The sequence below is a fragment of the Nicotiana sylvestris genome, chromosome 4, assembly GCF_000393655.2.
Source record: "Nicotiana sylvestris chromosome 4, ASM39365v2, whole genome shotgun sequence".
Lineage (NCBI taxonomy): Eukaryota > Viridiplantae > Streptophyta > Magnoliopsida > Solanales > Solanaceae > Nicotiana > Nicotiana sylvestris.
This window is the reverse complement of record NC_091060.1, coordinates 24,477,208-24,500,622: the sequence shown is the minus strand read 5'-3', so window position 1 is coordinate 24,500,622 and position 23,415 is coordinate 24,477,208. Positions and strand designations below refer to the sequence as shown.

The window sequence follows — 23,415 nt, the reverse complement described above, 5'->3', positions numbered from 1 at the left end:
GTCTAATTTTAATTCCTTTCCAGTCGAGTGAAGCAACTGGAATTTCATTAAAAGTGTTGCAGCGTTCTTCTTCAATCCTTGAGGTTGATGGTGATTGGTATTTTAGTACTCCTCTCTTCTGTGCCTTCGATGTTGTGCATTTGATATCCTGCTGTGTCCCTTGTTGCAGCTCCTTCTTTCTCAAACTGTTGTTTCTTCTATACAACAACAACAACCCAGTATAATTTCACTTAGTGGGGTCTGGGGAGGGTAGTGTGTACGCAAACCTTACCACTACCCTGGGTAGAGACTGTTTCCAAATAGACCTCGACATCCTTCCCTCCAAGAACTTCCCACCTTGCTCTTGCTTCTTCTATGTTGATTGAATATCTCATCAAATGTGCATTCTTTGCCTGCCATCTCGTGTATTGCCTCGTTGATTGTTGACACATTTATTTGACGAGAAGTCCCCCAGCTGTTATGTTCCTGTAGTATCAAGATTGGCAATGAAACAGTAGCATTTCCTGCAAAATAACAAACAATGTTATTATAAATAAAGAAGCCCATGAGCTCCGCCCATTGATCATTATATCTTCTGTGCATTTCTGCTTCCTTCAGTGTTTTCTTTGGCAACATCACATCTTTCATTTCCTCAATTCTTTCACTTCTTCTCCCCATCACTGCTAACTTCTTACTACTTTGATTTTCAAGTTTGGGCATCGAAGTTTGTCTACATTCACTAGTCTTCTTCCTTTTGTATCCAGGTGCTGAAGTTCATGGCATTCCAGATTCCCCATATTGAGTGCATAGTTAGCCAAGTGATCAGCCAGTTTATTGCCTTCCCTATAAATATGAGACACTCTTCCATTACACCTACGTATCATCTCCTTTATTTCTTCAACTTCCTCCTCTATGATCCAAGGAGGTTTCCAATTTCCCTCTATGGTATTTTTCAGTAGTATGGAATCTGTTTCAAGCCATATTTGAGATATACCAATATTGGTACAGTATCTCAATGCCTCTAAAATTGCTCTTGCCTCCGCTTGTGTGTTTGTTGTTTCATCTATCTCCTTCCCCACTGCATATATTAAGTCCCCTTGCTCATTTCTCAAGCAAAATCCTATTGAACTCCTGCCTGGGTTTCCCCTTGATGCTCCATCGCTATTGATCTTAGTCCATCCAGCTATAGGGAATTCCCAAGTCACCTTAGTAACCCTCAGTCTAGGCATATAGTTTTCCATCATATGGAGCACATCTGGCCATCTTTGTGGGACATATCTAATGCCTGACTTTCTTACCTTGACCAGAGATTGGATTGTAGTACAAATCTGATGCACTACCCTATTGATCGATACAGGATCGTCATGCTTATTGCTATTTCTTCTTTTCCATAACTCCCAAACAATGATGCAGGGTAAGGCTTGAAAAATTGGTTTAAGGCGTGGGATTACCTCCACTGACCAGCATCGAACAATAGCTTGTTGTAAGCTTAGTCCCTCAAAAGATAGACCTGCATACGAGAAGAAATATGTCCATACTTTCTTTGCTGCATATGATGTAAAAAATACATGTGCTACTGATTCCTCCTCTGGTCTCACACAACACCAGCACTTCGAAGGGAAACTGTACCCCATCCTCCTTATTGCATCATCCAGGGGTAGCCTGCCTTTCCACAATTTCCACATGAAGGAGATCTTAAAGGGTAGTCCCTTCACCCACATGTTTTATAAGTAATGGCTGTACCCTTTCTTTTTCTCAGATATTCCCAGGCTGTTTTAGCATTGAAACTCCCCTTTGTTTCCAAGTTCCAAACTGGTTTATCCAGAATATTAGAAGAAGATGGAGGGTCTATTTTGTCCAGAATGTGTGTAGCTAGCTCCTCAGGCAATAAATCGTACAATTTCTCGACATCCCAGCCTTCATTATTCACCACATCATATACATTTTGTATAGTTTCATCACAAAAGAAATCAGTATGTGTGACAAAGTAAAGAGAGCCTAGGCTAGTCCAGTTATCAAGCCAAAAAAGGGAAGATCCCATTTTAAGCTTCCATTCAATCAGATGATCCACAGGATCCCTACATTCTAGCATTTTTCTCCAAATATGAGAACCACCCTTCCAAGTAACAACCAGTGCACTTAATTTCTTGCAATACTTTTGACACATGAACGAAGTCCAAAGTGAAGGTTTTGTCCGAAAATTCCACCATAGTTTACAGAATAGTGCTGTAGCAGTATCATGTAGTGATCTAAACCCTACACCTCCTTCATCATTAGGCAAACATAGAGTATCCCAAGAGGCCCAATGCCTAGCTTTTCCATCAACTGAATTGCTCCAAAAGAACCTAGCAAATAGCCTGTGGAGCTTGTTTATCACAAATGCAGGTGGATTTACTGCCGATAACAAATGAATGGGCATGCTTTGCAATACATGAGCAATCAATACAGCCCTTCCTCCAATGGACAGTAATTTTCCTTTCCAAGACTGCAATTTGTCAAGGACTTTGTTTATAAGTCCTTGGTAATAATCCATCTTTCTTCTAGAGTAAAAGAACAGGCATCCAAGATATATGAAAGGGAAATCTTGCCTTCCAATCCCTGTAATCCCTTCAACCTTTCTGATCACAACATCACTACTAGAATGGTGCATGAATATTGCAGACTTGGCTTTGTTTATTAGTTGACCGGATGCTATTTCATAAGCCCTCAACACCTCCATGATCAATTGAAGAGAATTTTCATCGGAAGATGAGAATATGATGGTATCATCGGCATAGGCCAAATGATTTGTCTTGGGACTCCACTTAGGCATTCCGAAACCACGAAAACGGTGGTTCAAATGTACAGCATATAACCCTCTTGATAATGCTTCAGCTGCAAGTATGAATAAGGAAGGCGATAGTGGATCCCCTTGTTTCACCCCTCTAGTTGATTTGAAAAAACCTTGTGGTTGTCCATTTATAAGAACTGAGTACCAATTATTGGAAATTATTCCAAACACCAACCCAATAAATCTCTCCGCAAAACTCATCTTCCTTGGCACCTTTGTTAAAAACAGCCAAGATAATCTGCCATATGCTTTTGTCATATCTAGTAAGCAATACATTCTCTACAAGACTTCTTCCTTCTACAAATCCTGCGTTATTTGGAACAAACAATAAGAGGTTTATAGTTAACTGCTTTATTTGTATATTATCCATCAACACTGCTTTATTTGTATATTTGAGTATTTACTTTTAAGGAGGTAAAATTTGTAGTGTGATAATAGTTTTTAAGAAATTATGATTTTTACTTGCTTGAAAGTTAAGAAGATGTAGTTAATTTATATTTCATAGTAACTTTATCAATATTGCATTATTTATACTTGTAAACATGCCAGATATTTCATCTTATATAAGTTTCTTTAATTTGTTTTTAGTTTTTTTAAACTTGTAATGTATCTTTTATATTTTTTTATGTTATAATGTTATATTATTAATTCATAAAATTAAAAAATTATAGATCAGTAGGGCTTATGTCCTATGTTTCGTGACTTTTGCCCTGCCCCGTACTAAATAAATGCCCCCGCCTCACACCCTCGTTTTTTAAAACGCGGTGTGCGACCACGTTATATAATAATTGGACCTAACGAATACTTCCATATACAAGAAGGTATAATGAGTCATTTTAAATTTGAGTAGTCTAAAGCCAACTTTACGTGTGATGATTCCCTATTTTAAGGGTCAGCGGGTCTGTCTATGTTATTTTCTTACGTGTTGTATTTTCATCAAAAGGAGATTACAGTTTTATTCTAAACTCAAATATAGTTTTAAAAATATTTATGTAATTTTTTAAAAATTACTCATTCAAAACATCTAAACGTGCAACACGCATAGACTAAAATTAGTATTATAAGTAGAATAATCATATTATGAATAATTATAAAATCTAACAGCTACTTTTTATTATTATTATTATTATTATTATTATTATTATTATTATTATTATTATTATTATTATTTTGATACTATGTGTATTAAGATGCATAAAATATATGTTGGTGTGGGTTGTGTGATTTTATGTTCCACATTTCTATTATTCTCTATTGTATATATAGCTTTTTGAGTTTTGTTTGTTATTAATAGAATTTTTTTCAATTGTAATTAAAATTCATGTAAAGTATAAATAAATAAATTTTAGGAATTTATTATAAAATTTTCCTCTATTTAATTTTCACCCATATTTTTTATTACCGGCACTGTATAATTTACAAAAAATTTACTCTTTTATTCTCAATTTTATAAATAGATTGAGTCTTGGTAAATTTTACGAGAAGTCTTGAAAAAGGTGAGAGAATGAAGTCATGGAGAGTGAAGGATTTTATTTCAGTACGGGCATTTTGGAAATTACAAAGTAATATTAGGGTAGAATAGTAAAAATATTTGTCAAATCTAAAGTACTTATAAGATAGAGATAGACCAACTTATGGCTTATCGCTTATTTTGACTTATAAAAATTTTTATTTTTAGCAAACGCATAAATAAATTAAAAAAAATACTTAAAGTTAATTTGATCGACTTATAAGGTTAGCAAACACCTCCTGCTTTGAAGTGCAAAAACCTTGGTCGTCAAAGAAGGAAAAATTAGGTGGAGTTAAAGTCTTAACACAAATCTCATCATTTACGGCATCTTAAAAAACCCATTTGAATTAGACTTACAGATATTGTATACAGGTAAATTGGCCCCTGGTATACTCCGGTCTCTCATAAGATAAACTAAGCTCGAGACATGATGACAAGAGACCGGAATCAAGGCTAGGATCTCATCGAGTCAGAGTCCAGGAGCATGACACCCACCCTCGAAAGTATGGAGTCATGATCGGGGATTGGTCCTAACCGTGAAAGGCTTTGGGGAGTATTATCGGGCAATCAAGCACAATCAACAGAAGGTCGTGATATCCGCGATCGACCGGATAACACGACGTGGATCCCGGCACATATCGATGAAGAACCGGCAATCGGTTAAACAAAAGATTTTTTTACCTTTTATGGAGTTATACCTAGAGTAGGACTCCACTGCTATATAAAAAGGGGCTTGATAATTCATTAGACACATTGTTACACGTATTCAAAAAGCAATATACTACTATTTTTACTGTTATCAAAAGCTCTTTTTCTTGCTCCTCAATATTGGCCACTGTGAGCCCAGACCGAAGGTGAACGTTACACTAAGGCTGGAATCATCCCCCTTGCATGGTTTTAATTTACTGTACCTTTAGTTGTTCATTCTAACTCAATTTATCATCTTGCATCAAATTAATCCGCATATCCTTAAAACCACTTACACATTTAATTATTATCCAATTTTAAGGGTAAACAGTTTGGGCCCCACCGTGGGGCTAAGGATAATAGTGGCAATTGATACAAATTTCCATAACACAACCTACTTTACACTTCTTCTTTGGAGTGTCTTTAATTTTAGGTCAAAGTTTGAAATATCGAACTCCCAATCTGCCCCTCTAAACGTGGATCCTGAGTCCGGCCACCATGGCGAGAACAACAATATAGCACCCGGTAACGTGGTTCCCCCTGTCGATCTCAACAGGGTTCCAGCCACGAACCCGATCGACCTAGCTCGTATGTGGCTATCAATGCGAATTTGCCTACCGATCCTGAGAACAGCATCCGCAAGGAAGTCCAATCGATTGCCCAAAATACGCACGACGGTGAAGGTGTTGTGATCAACTTGCGGGTAATCTTCAAAATGTTACGGCTCAACAGGCAGCGATAGCCCAACTGCAGAACTAAAGTCGTGCCCCAAGCAGAATTGAGCCCGAGCCATCTCGGGACATCACTCGCAGAAGTGGACAGGTCACGGAGAGGCCAAATGAAAATGAACTGGGGACTAAACCCGAGATCATAAAGATGCTCGAGGAGCTAAAAAAATGGATATTCAACAACGGACATCTCCGAGAGTTCCTTAGCGATCGAGCCAAAAACCATTTCAGGAATAGAGATTCTAGTAAGTAGATCGAGGATGAGGAACCTCAACACGTCATTAACATGATCATCAGTGGGGTCGACGTTCCCAGGGGCCAATATTAAAGCGCACCAAAGTATCTATCATAAGGGAAAAATAGACTTGAGATTATGTGAAAGAAGGAACCTTGTCTTTCAACGACGAGGATACTAAAGGCATCGTGCAGCCTCACAACGATGCACTGGTAATATCTGTACACATAAATAAATTTCGAGTTAAGCGTGTATTAATTAATCCAGATAGCCCCGCCAATATCATCAGATCGAGGGTCATAGAGCAGCTCGGTCTACAAGAGCAAATCGTGCCTGCAGTCCGAGTTCTAAGCTAATTCAACATGGTATGTGAGACCACAAAGGGGGAGATAATATTACTGGTGAACACCGCTGGAACCATTCAGGAAACCAAGTTCTATGTGATCGAAGGAGATATGAGGTACAATGCTCTGTTCGGGAGATCGTGGATTCAAAACATGAGGGTAGTACCCTTGACGCTGCACTAGGTGTTGAAATTCCCAACACCAGGAGGGATAAAAATAAATTACAGCGAACAACACCGCAAAGGAGATGTTCGCGGTCGAATAGGTGATCCCGATATTTGCACTTTCAACACTAAAGGATGGGTTCGGTCTCCAAGGAAGAAACCAAATAGCAATTACCTACATCGGCCCCGACCCAACCGGAAAGGCAGGGGATGGGTGAAGACGACGACTACGGGGTTCCTAGGTCTTTCATAGCCCCCGATGATTCCAACGCCACTAAATCAACGATTGAAGAACTGGATCAAGTCATATTGATCGAGCACTCGCCCGATCATAAGGTATACCTGGGCACGGGGTTAAGTCCCGAGCTTAGGAAAAAACTCATTAAATTCCTTATAGATAACATAGATTGTTTCGCTTGGTCCCACCTTAATATGACAGGGATCCCGCCGAAAATAACCACTCACAAGCTGAGCATGGACCCGAAGTTCCATCTGGTCAAACAGAAAAGGAGGCCTCAGTCAAGAATGCATTCATCAAAGACGAGGTATCTAAACTCCTTAAAATAGGGTCCATTCGGGAAGTTAAATACCCGTATTGGTTAGCAAACATAGTGGTAGTCCCTAAAAAGGGTAATAAATTAAGAATGTGCTTAGATTATAAAGATTTGAATAGGGCACGTCCCAAGGACTCTTTCCATTGGCCCAACATTGACTACATGATCGATGCGACGGTTGTCCATGAGATCCTCAGTTTTATCGGCGCTGATTCCAGGTACAACCAAATTCGGATGGACCTAGGCGATCAGGAAAAACGTCCTTCTTACCAAGTACGACACCTACTGCTATAACGTGATGCCATTTGGACTAAAAATGCCTGTGCCACTTACCAACTCCTAGTAAATCAAATGTTCGAAGAATTGATAGGAAAATCAATGGAAGTTTCTATTGATGATATGTTGGTTAATTCCCTGTAAGTATAGATCATTTGAAGCATTTTCAAGAAACCTTCAACATATTGAAGAAGTACAATATGAAGCTGAACCCGGATCGAGTCGGGTCTGGAAAATTTCTCGGATTCATGGGGTCCAACCGAGGAATCGAGATCAATCTCGATAAAATCAAGGCCATATAGGACATTACCGTAGTGGACAATGTCAAGCCGTTCAGAGGTTAACCGGGCACATAGCCGCTTTGGGTCGATTCATCTCGAGGTCTTCCGACAAGAGCCATCGATTCTTCTCACTGTTGAAGAAGAAGAATAACTTCTCATGGACCCTGGAGTGCCAACAAGCCTTGGAGGAACTCAAGCGGTACCTCTCGAGCCCACTTTTTCTTCATACTCCGAAGGCAGACGAACAGATGTACCCGTACTTACGGTATCCAAGGTAGCAGTAAGTGGAGTCTAGGTTCGAGAAGAAGAAGGTATGCCATTTCCTATCTATTATATTAGCATAACTCTAGGCGAGGCCGAAACTAGGTATCCTCACCTAGAAAAATTAGCGCTCGCTTTGATAAGCGCCTCTAGGAAGTTAAAACCGTATTTTCAATGCCATCCCATATGTCTTGTGACTACTTACCCATTAAGAAACATAATGCATAAACCCGAGCTCTGGGGATGATTAGCCAAATGGGCAGTGGAAATCAGCGGGTACGATGTCAAATATCGACCTCGAACCGCCGTCAAATCTCAAATTCTGGCTGACTTTGTGGCCGACTTTATATCGGTCCTAATACCGGATGTCGAAAGGGAATTATTGTTGAACTAGAGGACTGCTTCAGGAATCTGGACCCTCTTTAAGAACGATGCCTCGAACGCAAAGGGGTCCGAACTTGGCATCATGTTAAAGCCATCGACATGAAATGTAGTTCGATAATATATTAGGACTATAAAATTGACTAACAACAAGGCCGAGTATGAGTCCATGATTGTAGGTCTCGAACTGGCTAAAAGCCTGGGGGCAGAGATGATCGAAGCTACGTGCAACTCCCTCTTTGTTGTGAACCAAGTCAATGGGACGTTCGAAGTCAGAGAGCAACAAATGCAAAGATACCTGGATAAAATGGAGGTAACGCTACATCGGTTCAAGGAGGGGACTCTAAAGCATGTACCTCGAGATCAAAAAAGCGAAGCTGATGCTCTTGCTAACTTGGGATTTTCGGTCGATGACGATGAATTCAACTCAAGAACGGTTTCATCGATAGTGGAAGAAGGTCATGCCGAGATAAACTCAACAAGCTTAACCTGGGAATGGATAAACAAATATATAGATTACTTGAAGACCGGAAAACTGCCCTCGGATCCTAAAGAATCGAAAGCTCTGCATACGAAGGTGGCCCGATTCAGTTTGTCAGAAGATGGTACCCTATTAAGGAGAACATTCGATGGCCCACTCGCCATATGTCTAGGACCGGAAGATACCGAGTATGTTTTAAGGGAAGTCCACGAAAGCACCTCCGGAAATCATGCGGGCACCGAATCATTGGTTGAGAAGGTAATAAAAGTCGGCTACTACTGTATTGACATGGAAAAGGATGCAAAGGAGTTTGTATGAAAATGCGATGGATGTCACAGGCATGCTTCGATGATTCATCAGCTTGGGGAGCTGATGCATTCGATCTTGTCACCCTGGCCATTCATGAAATGGGGAATGGACATCGGTGGACCCTGCCATGGGCACCCGGTAAGGCCCAATTCATGTTATTTATGACTGACTATTTTTCTAAATGGGTTGAATCCCAGGCATTCGAGAATGTCAGGGAGAAAGAAGTTATTGATTTCATTTGGGACCACATAATCTGCTAGTTCAGAATGCCGGCCGAGATCATGTGCGATAATGGGAAGCGGTTCGTCGGCAGCAAAGTGAGCAAATATTTCGAGGACCATAAGATCAAAAGGATCCTATCAATACCCTATCATCCTAGTGGGAAAGGACAAGCGGAATCCACGAACAAGACCCTACTCCAAAACCTCAAAAAGTGGTTGACAGAAGCCAAAGGAAAATGGAAGGAAATTTTGCCCAAAGTTCTATGGGCATATCGTACTACCTCAAAATTTAGTACCAAGGCCACCCCATTCTCGTTGGTCTACGATGTCGAAGCACTAATACCGATCAAAGACGGAGAACCGAGTCTTAGGTTCCGATATGCAACCAAAGAGTCAAACAATAAGGCCATGAGTACGATCTTGGAACTTTTAGACGAGAGGCGCGAGGCCGCCCTCGTCCGGTTGGCCACCCAAAGGGAATGGATCGAAAGGTATTACAATCAGAGATCCAACCTTTGACACTTCAATGTCGGGGATTTGGTGTTAAGAAAGGTCACACTAAGCACCCAGAAGCAGAATGAAAGGAAGCTGGGGTAGAATTGGGAAGGTCCATATCAAATTATCGAGATCACCGAAAAAGGGTCGTACAAACTCGGAGCAATGAACTGTGAGCGACTATCGAACAACTGGAACATAACTTACTTAAAACGATACTACTGCTAAGATGCGACCCCATTCATTTCTTTTCTTTACATATTGAACTAACTCTTGCAGGTAACAAACAAGAAATGATATAGCCTTTAGGCCTGTAAGCACGTGTTGTACTCTTTTTCCCTTGAACCAGTTTTGTCCCAAATGAGTTTTCCGGCAAGGTTTTAACAAGGCAACAGTGGATCGTGCTAACTAAAAATTGACGACCAGCTATGAATCAGAGTACATGATCACATCAACAGTATCCGAGCCCTCTATGATCAACCTCGAATACTGGGGGCCATCACCCTCACATAATGATTTTAGCAAGGAAAGAAACTTTGTGTTCGAAAAGTCTAGGCTCGGTGAATAGGATTTATTGTAAGGGCCAAATAGTCAAATGAACCGTGCCCACATAGACCAGAAACTGTGCCCACTCAAGCCATAACACGAAGCTTGTACACATTTGCAACCTTGTATATTGCGCACATAAATGAAAGAAAGTTTTTACCTTGCAAATAAATATTTTGTCTCTTTAAAATTACTACATCCCTTTCCCTAAAGACATCGAGTCCTAAGAACACCTCCATCTGGATCCAAGAGATCACCCTCACTCGAGGACTGTCGTCTAAGGAAAGTTCGGACGGACCGGGCTATCGAAGCCCGAGGGCACAAAACCTATTAGCCAGTGCCCAAACTTTAAAGGCTACAGCCATCCCCATTCGAGGAGTGTTGTCCTTGGCAAGCCTGGATAGCTCGGGGTAATAAGCCCATTGGGAAACACCCGAACATAAAAGGCCACGACCATCCTAGAATAGCTCGGAGACGTCCGAGATCCGTGACCAAAACATAAGGCCTACAAATTTCTAAACTGGTTCAAAGGCTACCCTCGGCAAAATTGAAAAAACAACAAGCTTGTAAATTGTCGAAGGGAAAAAGAGCCTTGTATATATATATCTTTACAAAGGCCGAACGGCCTCAACAAAAAATACAAAAGTACAAAAACAAAGAAAAATCTACAAGGCACCTAAACAGCCTGGTCCTCGCTGGAGCCCGCCTCATTATCACACCTCCTTTTTCCTACCCCCGAAGGGTATAAGGGAGTTTTTCCAATTTAAGTGACAATCGAAATGAGATTATTTTATTTATTCAGAGTCGCCACTTGGGATAATTTATGGTGTCCCAAGTCACCGGTTTTAAATCCCGAATCGAGGAAAGATTGACTCTGTTTTATAGTCCGCGAACACAAAAATCTGGGTAAGAAATTCTGTTAATCCGGGAGAAGGTGTTAGGCATTCCCGGGTTCCGTGGTTCTAGCACAGTCAATCAACTATTATTATTGGCCTAATTATATGATTTTAAAACACTTTTAAACCTATGTGCATTTTTAACTTTAAAACCGCTTTTATTCATTTAAGGAATTATTTCAAGGTTATTTAAACACATCGCAAGCCACGCTACATGAAATGCACCCGTGATTCACGACGCGTTCTATTTAACCTTGATGGAAATTAGAACCAGGCCACATGAAATGTACCCCCGAATTTTAGTAGTAGTCATGATAATTATATAATTAACGCGCCTAAAGCAAACTACGAAGTTCATTTTTAATATCTAAATTAACATTTGTGAGGGCCATAGATGATTTACTTTTGCTTATGGCACGCCTCAAGTCTCTTTCTTCAAATGATTTCTTGATCTAGTCTTATAAGGGCCATAAATTATAGGTCTTGTTTTATATGGCACACCTCAATCTAATTAAAGAGTCATACTTAATTAACGAGGTCCAAAGAAGCTTGAATTCTTATCTAAATTAAATTTTATCCAAGATTACTATAAGCAGCATATGCAAAGTTCCATACCAACTTAACGTTTGGGGGAACGAGTTCCATACTTACTGCAAGTCCAGAAACAAAACAAAAAACGACCTTTTAAAGAGGGAGAGGGGCTAAAGGAAAATCCCAAAGTTGAAATTATAGCACCGGAAGCCTCACAGGCTAAGCTGGGCCAAACATAAAGCCCAAACATGGAAATTGTTGAGATTAATTCAAAACAACTTCATCACACCACCAACCAAAAAATCGAATTAAGCTAAATGAACTATAATAGAAACAAAAATCGATATTAATCTGAAAATGCCCCAGCTTGAGGCTGGGCCACCTGAAATTGGGCCCCACGCTATAATGCACTCAGTAATTATTTGGGGAACACACTGCTTTCGGGGTTGGGCTAAAGTTAGAGCCCAAAAGAAAATTCCTCAAACATTTCAAACGGCCCACATTTAGGCCTGAATCAACTTCTCCAAAACCTTGGCAAGAATGTACAAGAATTAAGGCCCTACTGAGGCCATAAACAATCACCACTCACACGAAATAGCCTCATATACAAGTCAACAATGTTATTATAAACCTCGAATTATTACTGTTACTAATGCTACAACATGAACTTCGACCATTAAACTATTTATCAAACCATACTAACGCACACACAATCTGTTCTATCAAATTAAAACCCAGGAAACATATACATGCTAAATATTGTATTTTAAACATATTGAATCCAGATTTCATATACCCCACAACAGTAATCTTTCAACCCCTTTCTAAAGAACATTTCACATTGAACATATCACCTTTAAACACATCTTATGATAAACCATAGTATTAACAGATTGAAACTTCAAACAAATTTCGAAAGCAACTTAGGAGGCACAAACACCTCCCACCACTTAAAATGTAGTTTAAACTCAAAACACATATATATCATGGACCAATTTTAGCTTACTTCTAACAGACTACAAAACAGAATGTGGAGGGGAACAGAGTACAATAAATTACAGCACCATGGAATCGATCTCCAGCAAAGCAAATAGGCATCGATTCTATAGCAACAACCAACAAACTCTAAAGCTTCACGTGTATTATTCATATGTCATATGGATTCAACTTACATACCTGGTTATAAACAAATAAAGCAAGGTAGTAAATCTTTGAACGTGACAAGAGCTAAACAAGCATCAGAAAAGCAGCAACAAAATACAACAGCAATAATCAACACTAACTTCAGATTAAACCATTTTCTTGACTCTAAAACCACCAGAAATCGAAAGAAGAGTTCTTCTTAAACTATTGTGAAAAAAGGAAAGAGTGAAAGGTTGAAAACAAGTATCAATATTTTCAGAGAAGAGGCTTAGCCGTTTGCTATTTTTAGTGTTGTGATCTCTGCCAGAAAATGAATGAAACAGGCCTTATATAGTAAGATCTTAGGGCAGCAGTACCTGATTCTATTCATTCAAAATTACCCTTCATCAGTTCACCTTTTGTAAAATTTAAACCCTGAAATTTTAAACCTATTTGCTGAACTACCCAATCCCCACCTTCCTGGAATCTTCCCAAACAGTTAGGAAAGATTCCCCCTATCCAATTTCCTAAAATAACCCTCAAAGGTCTGGTAATTACTTTAAACAAACCACATGTTTGAAACAAACTGCCCCAAATGCCCTTGGGCTTCTGTATTAGCGAACTTCAATAAGCTCTTTGGGCTTCTTGCACGAGCAAAACCAAATCCAAGTCTAAGCAAATGAATTCACAAGAAAGTCCAAACTAACCCAATTCTGAATCCTACTGATATGAGATCTTCTAACGAAGCAGAGTAGAAGATAAGAAGTAAAAGGAAAAAGGAAAATTAACAAGTGCTAACAAAGAGTTTAATTGATTCTTAACCTATTATTATTATCAAATTAAATGGCTGAAAAACCTATGATTTCTAAACCCAACCGAGATGAAGAGGAATATAAGGATACCGATTAAAGAAAGGGTGGAAGAAAAAGGAAGGAACATAGAAGAAAAAATCACAGAAATAGGCAGAGGGAAAAATAAAAGAAAATACCTAGTAGTTGACTTAAAGAAACTCTGGTTGCTCCGATTTACCCAAAACTAATGTTAGTCGCATGTTCTTTTTCAAGAACAAACGAACAACATCAATTTCACATTAAATTACCCCTGGAAATTGAAGGCTTGAATCCTAATTTTTCATGCCACAGATCCGAGGTCAGGGTAAATTTGGGGCTTTAGGGTTTCGGGGTGTTGATTTTAGATCCAAAATTGGATAGGATTGAGAGGGATTTGAGGGAAATCGTTTTGGGGTTTAGGAAGAGGAGAGGCCGGGGATTGTGGGGTGTAATTTTTGAGGCGGTTTGGGGTTGCACCGCCGACGGAGGGTTTCAAGGCGACGTCTCTAGGGTTTCTGCAGAGAAGGTGAAGTGAGGAGATGGTTGACTGGGGGGGAGGGTATCAGTTCCGACACTTAAATATTAAGGGGAGCCTTAGTTCCCAACCGTTTGATCAATGGAGATCAACGGTTGGGATTCTAAAGGGGAAACAGTGTTTTTCTACTAACAGGGGGCAATTGGACCGGGGGCGGGTTGGTGAGAAGAAAAAGGGTTTGGGCTTTAGTAATTGGTCCAATAAAAATTAGCCCTATTAATTCTAATTCCTCTTTCCTTTTTTTTCAATTTTCTTTTAACTAAAATTAATGAAATAAAAACTAAATTAAACCTAAAATTGATTTAAATTGTAATACTATCCACTTTTCTAAAAATTTTAAAAAGTTATTTAATCCTAAATTAGAAAAGGGAAAATACTATTCTAAAATTAAATTTAAAAATGCAAAATGAACCAATTTTGTGATTTTCACTTTTAATAAGACAAATAACTAACTAATTGATCCTCAAAATGTAAAGGTAAATCCTAAATGCAATACATGATATTTTTTGTATTTTTCATGATTTTAATAAGATAAACATGCACAGAAAAATGCAAATAATTAACAAAAAATCCCACAAAATCCTATAGAATTTGTAAAAAAAAAATGAAAAAATTTGTTTTTCTTGTATTTTATGGGAGTAAATCATATAGGGCAAAAATCACGTTCTCACAGTTGCCCTTCTTTGCTGGGAAACATGAAGAGTTTTCGTGCAAAGATAAAGTGAGCGGGTACAAGCGATTTTTACCCGTTTGAATACTCTGTGGGAAGCACTTTTGAAAAATTTGGCCGCACCCTGTTTCCGAGGTTGCCTACATATCTTTGGCTATAAAGGAATCAGGTCAGTGTAGTTCGGGGAGTTTCGGTAGCTGGGACTACCAGAAAGCTGTGATTGCACTGTTGTTGTTGCTGCTACTGCTTGCTGAATTCCTTATTACACCAAGACAAAATAAAAGAAACTAGACTAAACTATGATCTATGAATTACTAGAGTCCTATCTATATCTTCGAACTTGATCTTGCAGTTTCTGCTGCTCTGTCGACTTGTACTCTCCAGGTGAGATTCCTTTGTTGCTGCCTTGAATTGCACTCTGAAGTGAATTCCCTTGTTTTCCAGGTGGTGCCTGATTGCCAACATTTAAACTCTATTCCCTTGAAACTTGAATCGCTTTCCTTATTCTCCAGGTAGGTGCCTGATTGCCAAAAATTTAACCGTATTCTCTTGCTTTCTAGGTGGGCGCCTGATTACCAAAACTTTGACTGTATTCCGTTGCTCTCCAGGTAGGCGCCTGATTACCAAAACTTTGGTTGTATTCCCTTGCTCTCCAAGTGGGCGCCTGATTACCAAAACTTTAATTGTATTCCCTTTCTCTCCAGGTGGGCGCCTGATTGCCAAAACTTTAACTGTATTCTCTTGCTCTCCAGGCGGGCACCTGATTGCCAAAACTTCAACTGCTTTTCCTCGAAACTTGAACTGCTTCTCCTTATTCTCCATGTGGGTGCCTGATTTCCAATACTTCAACTATATTCCCTTGCTCTTCAGGTGGGCACCTGATTGCCAAAACTTGAACTGCTTTTCCTCGAAACTTGAACTGCTTCTCCTTGTTCTCCAGGTGGGTGCCTGATTTCCAACACTTGCACTGCTTTTCCCTCAAAACTTGACTTGTGTTCCCTTGTTCTCCAGGTGGGCTCTTGATTGCTGAACTTGAACCGTCTTCCTTTGAACATTGCTGCTTTCCCTTTGTTCTCCAAGTGGGTGCCTGATTACCAACATTTGCATTGTTTTTCCTTGAGACTTGAACTGTTTTCCCTTGTTCTCTAGGTGGGCTCCAGATTGTTGAACTTGAATCGCCTTCCTATGAACATTGCTGCTTTCCCTTTGTTCTCCAGGTGGGTACCTGATTACCAATATTTGAATTGTATTCCTTTCCTCTGAAACTTGATTTGTCTTCCTTTATTCTCCAAGCGGGTACCTGATTGCCAAAACTTGAACCATTTTCTCTTGCTACTTGGAACTGTTTTTCCTCGAAACTTGAGTTGCTTCCCTTGTTCTCCGTGTGGGCGCCTGATGGCTGAACTTGATCCGCTTTCCTTTGAACTTGTGTCATCTTTCCTTTGTTCTCCAGGTGGGTGCCTAATTGCTGAATCTGAACTGCTTTCTCTTGAGACTACTTTTCCTCGGAACTATCTTCCCTTGTTTCTCCAGGTGGGTGCCTGATTACAACAAAACAGACAAAACAAAATAAACTTTTCTACCCCAGTTTAGTAGTTGGGGACATCTGTAAGTATTAATAGAATCATGTTACCCAATATCTCTAAGAGTTTAAAAGCTGGACCCCATTATCCAGGAAGGTCCTGAAAATTAAAATCAAATCTCATCTTGAGGGTGAAAACTTCAGAGCTAAATTCAACTTCCTAAAGGTGAAACTTATGTTAGATCTCATTATCTAATAGAGGTATTAAAACTAAGTCCCATTATTCAGGAGGGTCCTGAAAATTTCAAATTGAATCTCATCCTAAGAATGAAAACTTTAAAGCCAACTTATATTTCCTCAAAGTAGAGCTTATGCTAGATCCTGTTACTCATGAATGTTTTGAATTTTAACTAAGTCCCATTGTCCAGAAGGGTCCTGAGACCTTCAAATTAAATCCCATTATTCAAGCGGGTCCTGAGAATTTACGGTCGAACCTGTTCGGTACATGCTTTCCTTACGGAGGGTTCCTCCGGAACAAATGAGATTTCCTGCCCCTATTTCAATCAAAGAAAACTTTATCAGTTTGAAAAATGTGGTGGTTAGTTTGTGGCATTCTTGTTGAAGGTGGACTTTCCACTACCATGCTTTGTTCTAACTGACTACTTTGAATTGGCCAAGAATGTGTTTGACTTTCTGACTGAATCCCAACGCAAAACCCTGAATGTCCCCGAGTGCTCTACACCCAACCCGTTGTTTTACATTTTTGTCTTTTCCACCTGAACCTCTGTATCTCCCACAAGATTCGCAAACCATTCGCCCATTGGAGCTTTCACTGACACCTTATTTTTCTCTTTGCAACATTTTATCTCTGGTATATTTTGGCCGCACTTTGCTTTGTGCAATTTGGAAGTTGGTAGTAAACTTTGAAATCCTTTTTCACTTGCTTAGACAAGGCTGATATTGGAAAAACCTCAAAGAAATAAACCCAATAGAAATGAAATGCAATGACTTTGAGAGTTAGGAATAAAAAGAAAAATCTAAAACTGGATGACTATTTGAGGGAGAAAAGGAAAAGAGACTTATCTGAGTGGAGCAGCTAGTACCAATGATCATGACATGCATTTCAGATTAATCAACCCAACCTATTCAACCAATCACCTTTCAGTTGTCATACTTTATGCCCCGGGATTTTCATAACCCAATTTCTTTGCCAAATTACTGACCTTGTTCGGCCTGCGGTGCCCTGAAAGGTTTTCACCAACAAACCTCTCTCATTCGTTCATATCTCAATTCACTGTCTCTTTACGGTGCCTGTGAGGGTTTTCACCAATAAGAATCTCTCATTTTAATTTCTCTCATCTTTCCATCGCGTTACGGTGCCTGCGAGGGTTTTCACCAATAAGACTCTCTCATTTTTCATTTTTCTTGCTTAGACCAGAGTATTGCCCCTGATATGAATCACACCTCTACTTGCTCGACTTGTCATCTCTCAAAGACTGATCGGAAGGTCTTTCTTTGGACCGCAATGTGGGCTTTTGGATAGGGTTAGAAAGAAAGTATATCACAAAGGCTCAAAACAACTTGAATAGGTTTAAAATTACAACTTTTGGAATCAGATTTCTTACAACAACCACAACTTTCTACCCTAGTTTCTTTGCTTGGGGACTTTTGAATTTTTATTTTAATGGGACCGAACCATGAGACTGCCTACATATCCTTAAAAGGAATCAGGTCGAACGTAATTCATGTCATAGAAATTGCTTTGTTGTTGTTACTTTTCTCTTTTCCTTTTCTTTCTCTCTTTGACCTTTTCTCTTCTCTTTTTTTTATTTTCTCTCTCTTCCTTTCTTTTTCCTTTGTTTTCTTTTTCTTTTCTTTCTTTTTTTTTTCTTTTTTCCTTTTTCTTTTCTTTTTCTTTTCTCTTCTCTTTTTCTATTTTTCTTCTTTACTCATCTTTTCTGTTCGTGTTTCTGAATTTTACTATTGATTTCAAAAGAGGGGTATGAAAGGAAATAAATAAGGCTCAAAGTGGTAACAAAAGATAAAGTGTTTAGATAGCAGAACAAAATGCCTTCGTCATTCCAATCTTCAAAACATGCCAAGTACAATCAAACACAATTTAAACCAAAGAAATCATACATAATATCTTTTGACTACATCAGAATTGATAGCCATATCTACACATTTGCCTTCTATATCTATTAAATACAAAGCACCATTGGATAATACTCTCGTTATGATGAACGACCCCTGCCAATTTGGGGCAAACTTGCCTTTTGCTTCAGCCTGATGTGGAAGGATGTGTTTCAATACTTGCTGACCCATTTCAAATTTCTGCAGACGCACCTTCTTGTTGTATTCTCTCGCCATTCTCTTTTGATACAACTTGCCATGACACACTGCTACCAATCTTTTTTCATTAATCAAACTCAATTGCTCCAGACGGGCTTTGACCCACTCATCATCATCAATTTCGGCTTCAGCAACAATTCGAAGGGATGAAATTTCAACTTCTACGGGTATCACTACCTCAGTTCCATATACCAACAAATAAGGAGTTGCACATACCAAAGTACGAACAGTAGTGCGGTAACCCAACAACGCAAAGGGAAACTTTTTGTGCCATTGCCTGGAACCTTGCACCATTTTCCGAAGCATCTTCTTTATGTTCTTGTTAGCTGCCTCGACTGCTCCATTCACCTTGGGGCGGTATGGGGTGGAATTTCGATGTGTAATCTTAAACTGTTAACACACGTTTTTCATCAAATGACTATTAAGATTGGCACTATTATCTGTGATGATCACCTTTAGGATTCCAAACCGACAAATAATATTTGAATGAACAAAATCGACCACTGCCTTCTTGGTCACAAATTTGAAAGTTTTAGCTTCAACCCGCTTAGTGAAATAGTCAATGGCCACCAGAATGTACCTGTGTCCATTGGATGTTGCTGGCTCAATTGGTCCGATGATATCCATACCCCAAGAAACAAAGGGCCATGGTGCGGACATTATGTGCAATTCAGACGGCGGAGAATGAATCAAATCTCCGTGTACCTGGCATTGATGACACTTGCGCACAAAACTGATGCAATCTCGCTCCATGGTGAGCCAATAATAACCTGCTCGGAGAATTTTCTTTGCCAGAATACCCACTCATATGCGGTTCACAGATGCCGGAATGCACTTCGGTCATGATAGTCGTGGCTGGTCTAGCATCTATGCATCTCAACAATCCAAGATTTGGAGTTCTTTTGTACAAAACTCCTCCACTGAAGAAAAATTTGCTTGCCAAACGTTGAATTGTTCTCTTCTGATCCCATGTGGCTTGTACTAGATACACTCGCGACCTGATGAACTCCCTGAGATCATGGAACCAAGGCTCGCCGTCAAGTTCTTCTTCCACCATGTTACAGTAAGCATGCTGATCGCGGACCTGAATATGCAAAGGGTCAGAATAAGCCTTATCTGGATGATGTAACATCGATGCCAGAGTATCCAAAGCATCAACAACCTCATTGTGGATCCTAGGGATATGCCTGAATTCCACTAATCTGAACCGCTGACAGAGATGCTGCAAACATTGTCTATACGATATTAGTTTCAAATCTCGGGTCTCCCATTCTCCCTAGATCTGGTGCACTAACAGATATGAATCTCCCAAAACCAGCACTTCCTGGACTCCCATGTCCACAGCTAACCTTAACCCCAAAATGCACGCTTCGTATTCGGCCATGTTGTTGGTACAGTAGAAACGAAGCTGAGCTGTGATAGGGTAGTGATGCCCTATTTCAGAAATGAGTACAACTCTTATCCTAATTCCTTTCATGTTAGCGGCCCCATCAAAGAAATATTTCCAACCGGGCTTTTCATCCTTCTCGACCTTGTCGATATGCATTACCGCTTCATCAGGAAAGTAAGTCTGCAAAGGTTCATATTCTTTATTCACCAGGTTCTCGGCCAAGTGATCTGCCAATTGTTGCTACCAAATTTTTCCTTGTATATTCTTAATATGCAAAATACTTTCAAAATAGCATATGTATGCATATATAAGTATGTCCAATTATTTTCTTAATTTATAAAGATTTTTAAACCAATTTATTCCCCTATTTTATTCATAAAAAATCCAATAATATTTCCAAAATTATCATTTTTGATAATTCATTTATTGTATTCTCATATTTATGCCAAAATATAGCTAACATAATTTTTGTACATTTTACAAATGTATTTAGTATTTTAAATGCTAAATTGTATATAATTGCAATATTAGCCTCTTTTAGCTTTAATTGCGTCCATATCTATAAAAATTAAGTATAGTATTTTTAATTTGATAATCATATGTTGCAAATCATTTTAGTACTTTTAATTTATTTTCATAATTTATTTTTGCTATTTTCATAAAATAAATGGGGGAAAATTGGCTATTTAAAAACTAGCCCAATTACCTTTCCATTATAGCCTAATTTGAACCCCAATTGGAACCCAATTTTACCCCGACCCAATTCCTTTCAAACCCGACCCTTTACCCATTTATACGACCCACCCGGACTCTTACCTAATCCCAGCCGTTGATCGTTTAGATCAACAGCTCTCATTACCCCCTTCCTTTTTAACCCAAACGACCCTTCACCCTAATTCATTTCTCACAATACGTCTCCTCTGAAACCCCTCCTCTCCCAAATCCTCTCTACAATACCTTAAAACCCTAGCCGCCTCCACCCTAATCCGCCTTAATCCATGGCCCTCCGAGGTCATCGGAGACTTGTACCAGCCTTCCATGGCTCCTACGTGTTTGCTCTTATGGTTTCAAGGCCAGATCTTGAAAGGCGCAGGTCCATCCTTCGTTCGATTTTAGTACATGGCCTTTCTCCGGTCGTCTTTGACCTTTCTCCGGCTAACCATGGCCATTCGAGTCAGAACTTTGACTCTCCTGGTTAGTTTGGTAGCTTTGAAGGCCTTTCTTTTTGCTTTTGGGTTCTTTTAAAACCCTAATCTCTAAGGTTCTTTCGATTTCTTTCAGATCTGCTTTAGATCTATGCTTGCTTTGAACTTCTAAGCATTTTTCTTGAAGTTTCTTTAAACTTTGCTTTCGAAACTCTTTATCTTTTTCGATTAGGGTTTTTCATGTTAAATTATTTCAAAATCTCTTCTATGACTTTTTAATATGTTTAAGATGTGTGCTTGTTCATTTAAATCCTTGCTTAACTTGTCTGCTTACCATCTTTCGAACTTGTTGTTGTTGAAACCCTAATTTCTTTTGGCTGTTTGTTAGATGAGTGCTTGTTTAGTTAAGTTTGTTTGATTTGTTTGTCTATCATCTTTTGAGTTCTACTATTGTTGAAAAACCCCATGTCTTTGGGCATGAAACTGTTCGTTTAAATACTTGACTCTATTTGAAGTTCCTTGTCTCAGAATCCCTTTTTTTCTTCATGTGATTCCTCTAACTCTAGGTTTCTACTATCTTTAAAACTTGACTATGCTGGAAACCCTAACTTTTCAAAGGGTTTCTCATCTGTTACTGCAAGACCTTTGCATGTTTTTGATACTCTAGTTTTCTCCCCTATTGACTCAACGTGACTTGACCTACTTGACTACTATGCTTCGAGCATTTGCTTTACTACTGAACCTTATGCCTATTTTTGTATGTTGTTTCTTTTGCCAATGAATTTGGCCTCGCATGTCTAGTGCCTCTGCTCACTCTGTTTAAATACTGAAGTACAGAAGCATGTTACTTCTTTGATTTGATCTTCAATCTTGTGACTGATTTCAAAACCTTTCTTTTATGAATTCTAATTTCACTTGCCTACTAAGGTTAATTGATTCCTGTCCTTATTTTGCCTCGCTGAACTATTTCCCAAAATAAGTATGTTTTTGTACTTAGACTTGATTACTTACTAAGTGGTTTTACTACTCCTTTTATGGCAACCATCATTCTGTTTACAAACTGATTTTATTTCCTTATTTTTAGCTTGTCACTGCCCGTTAAACAAGTGATCTCTTAATTAAAGGGGATTCACTTGGTTAATTGATTCTGATGGTGATTATTTCCATATTTGTATGGAAACTTTACTTATTACCTTATTTCTCACATATTTCAAAAGGCTATAAATACCCTGCACCCCTCTTCTTTCAAACACACGAACATAAGGCATAAAACACTTGAGTTCAGAATACACACTCCAATAAAATCTCTCTCTCTTTTCTCTGTTACTACTTGTTGCTGCCTTACCTAGCCGGCTGAATGCCAAGGCTAGGCTGTGGGAAGTTTGCTTATTTTTCTCTGCATTTACATTTCTACTGGTATGTTCTAATTAAGCTTCTGCATCAACAACAACATGTTTCTTTACTGTCTCTTTCATCTTTGTTTGTCTCCTGTTTGTATTTAACCAAGTTCCATTATTAAACATGCTGTAATCTGCCCCTTCCTGTTCTGAGTTAATGCTTCTATCCATTACTTATTATGACGTGTGAATCCTAAATCCCCATCCCCAATGTGTTTAGTATTTGTGGTTGATTTGAGGCATGACAGTATTGGACATTGCTATGCATGACCCAAACCTGATTCCCCTGGGATCCTAACCTCCATGTCTCTTCTAGATCTTATGTGTTTTGATTGGTTTATAGAAATGTCAGCACCTTCTATTGTTGTGCATGCCCAAAGTTGATCCATGCCTAAGTACATGGGCTCCTTGCAATGGATTTCCAACCCCAGCCCCCTTTGTATGAAGTTATTAACTCTGTGTGTTACTAATTACTATCTCCCTATCACCCTTTACCCCTCTCCTTTATCCCCTTAGTTTTAAGACTTTATTCCTGCACTTTCACTATCTTCTTAGACTTAAGTTCTGCCCCTCTCATGTGAGCCTTGCTTTGGGACCCATGAGCTCCCTCTAAATTTGGACACAAAAGGGCTGGCCCTTCCACACTGCACTCATCTCTATCTGATTATGCAACTTGGGTGTGAGCACTGTACGGGGTCCTCTTGAGACCCATAGGGAACTTTGACACACTCAAGTCTGAGAAA

At 39.1% G+C, this 23,415-nt stretch overlaps 2 protein-coding genes across 2 annotated transcripts; both read right to left on the bottom strand.

The window, feature by feature from the left end:
• Positions 1 to 662: 662 nt before the first annotated feature.
• LOC138889338 (uncharacterized) lies at positions 663 to 1,613 on the bottom strand. The gene has a single exon (XM_070172633.1). It carries the CDS (start codon positions 1,611 to 1,613, stop codon positions 663 to 665), a length of 951 nt encoding a protein of 316 aa, XP_070028734.1.
• Positions 1,614 to 19,410: 17,797 nt separating this feature from the next.
• Positions 19,411 to 20,286, bottom strand: LOC138889337 (uncharacterized). The gene is made up of 2 exons (XM_070172632.1): positions 20,056 to 20,286; positions 19,411 to 19,962 (listed from the first exon to the last, which is right to left on the bottom strand). The coding sequence occupies exons 1-2, from the start codon at positions 20,284 to 20,286 to the stop codon at positions 19,411 to 19,413; spliced, it is 783 nt and encodes a 260-aa protein (XP_070028733.1).
• Positions 20,287 to 23,415: the final 3,129 nt, after the last annotated feature.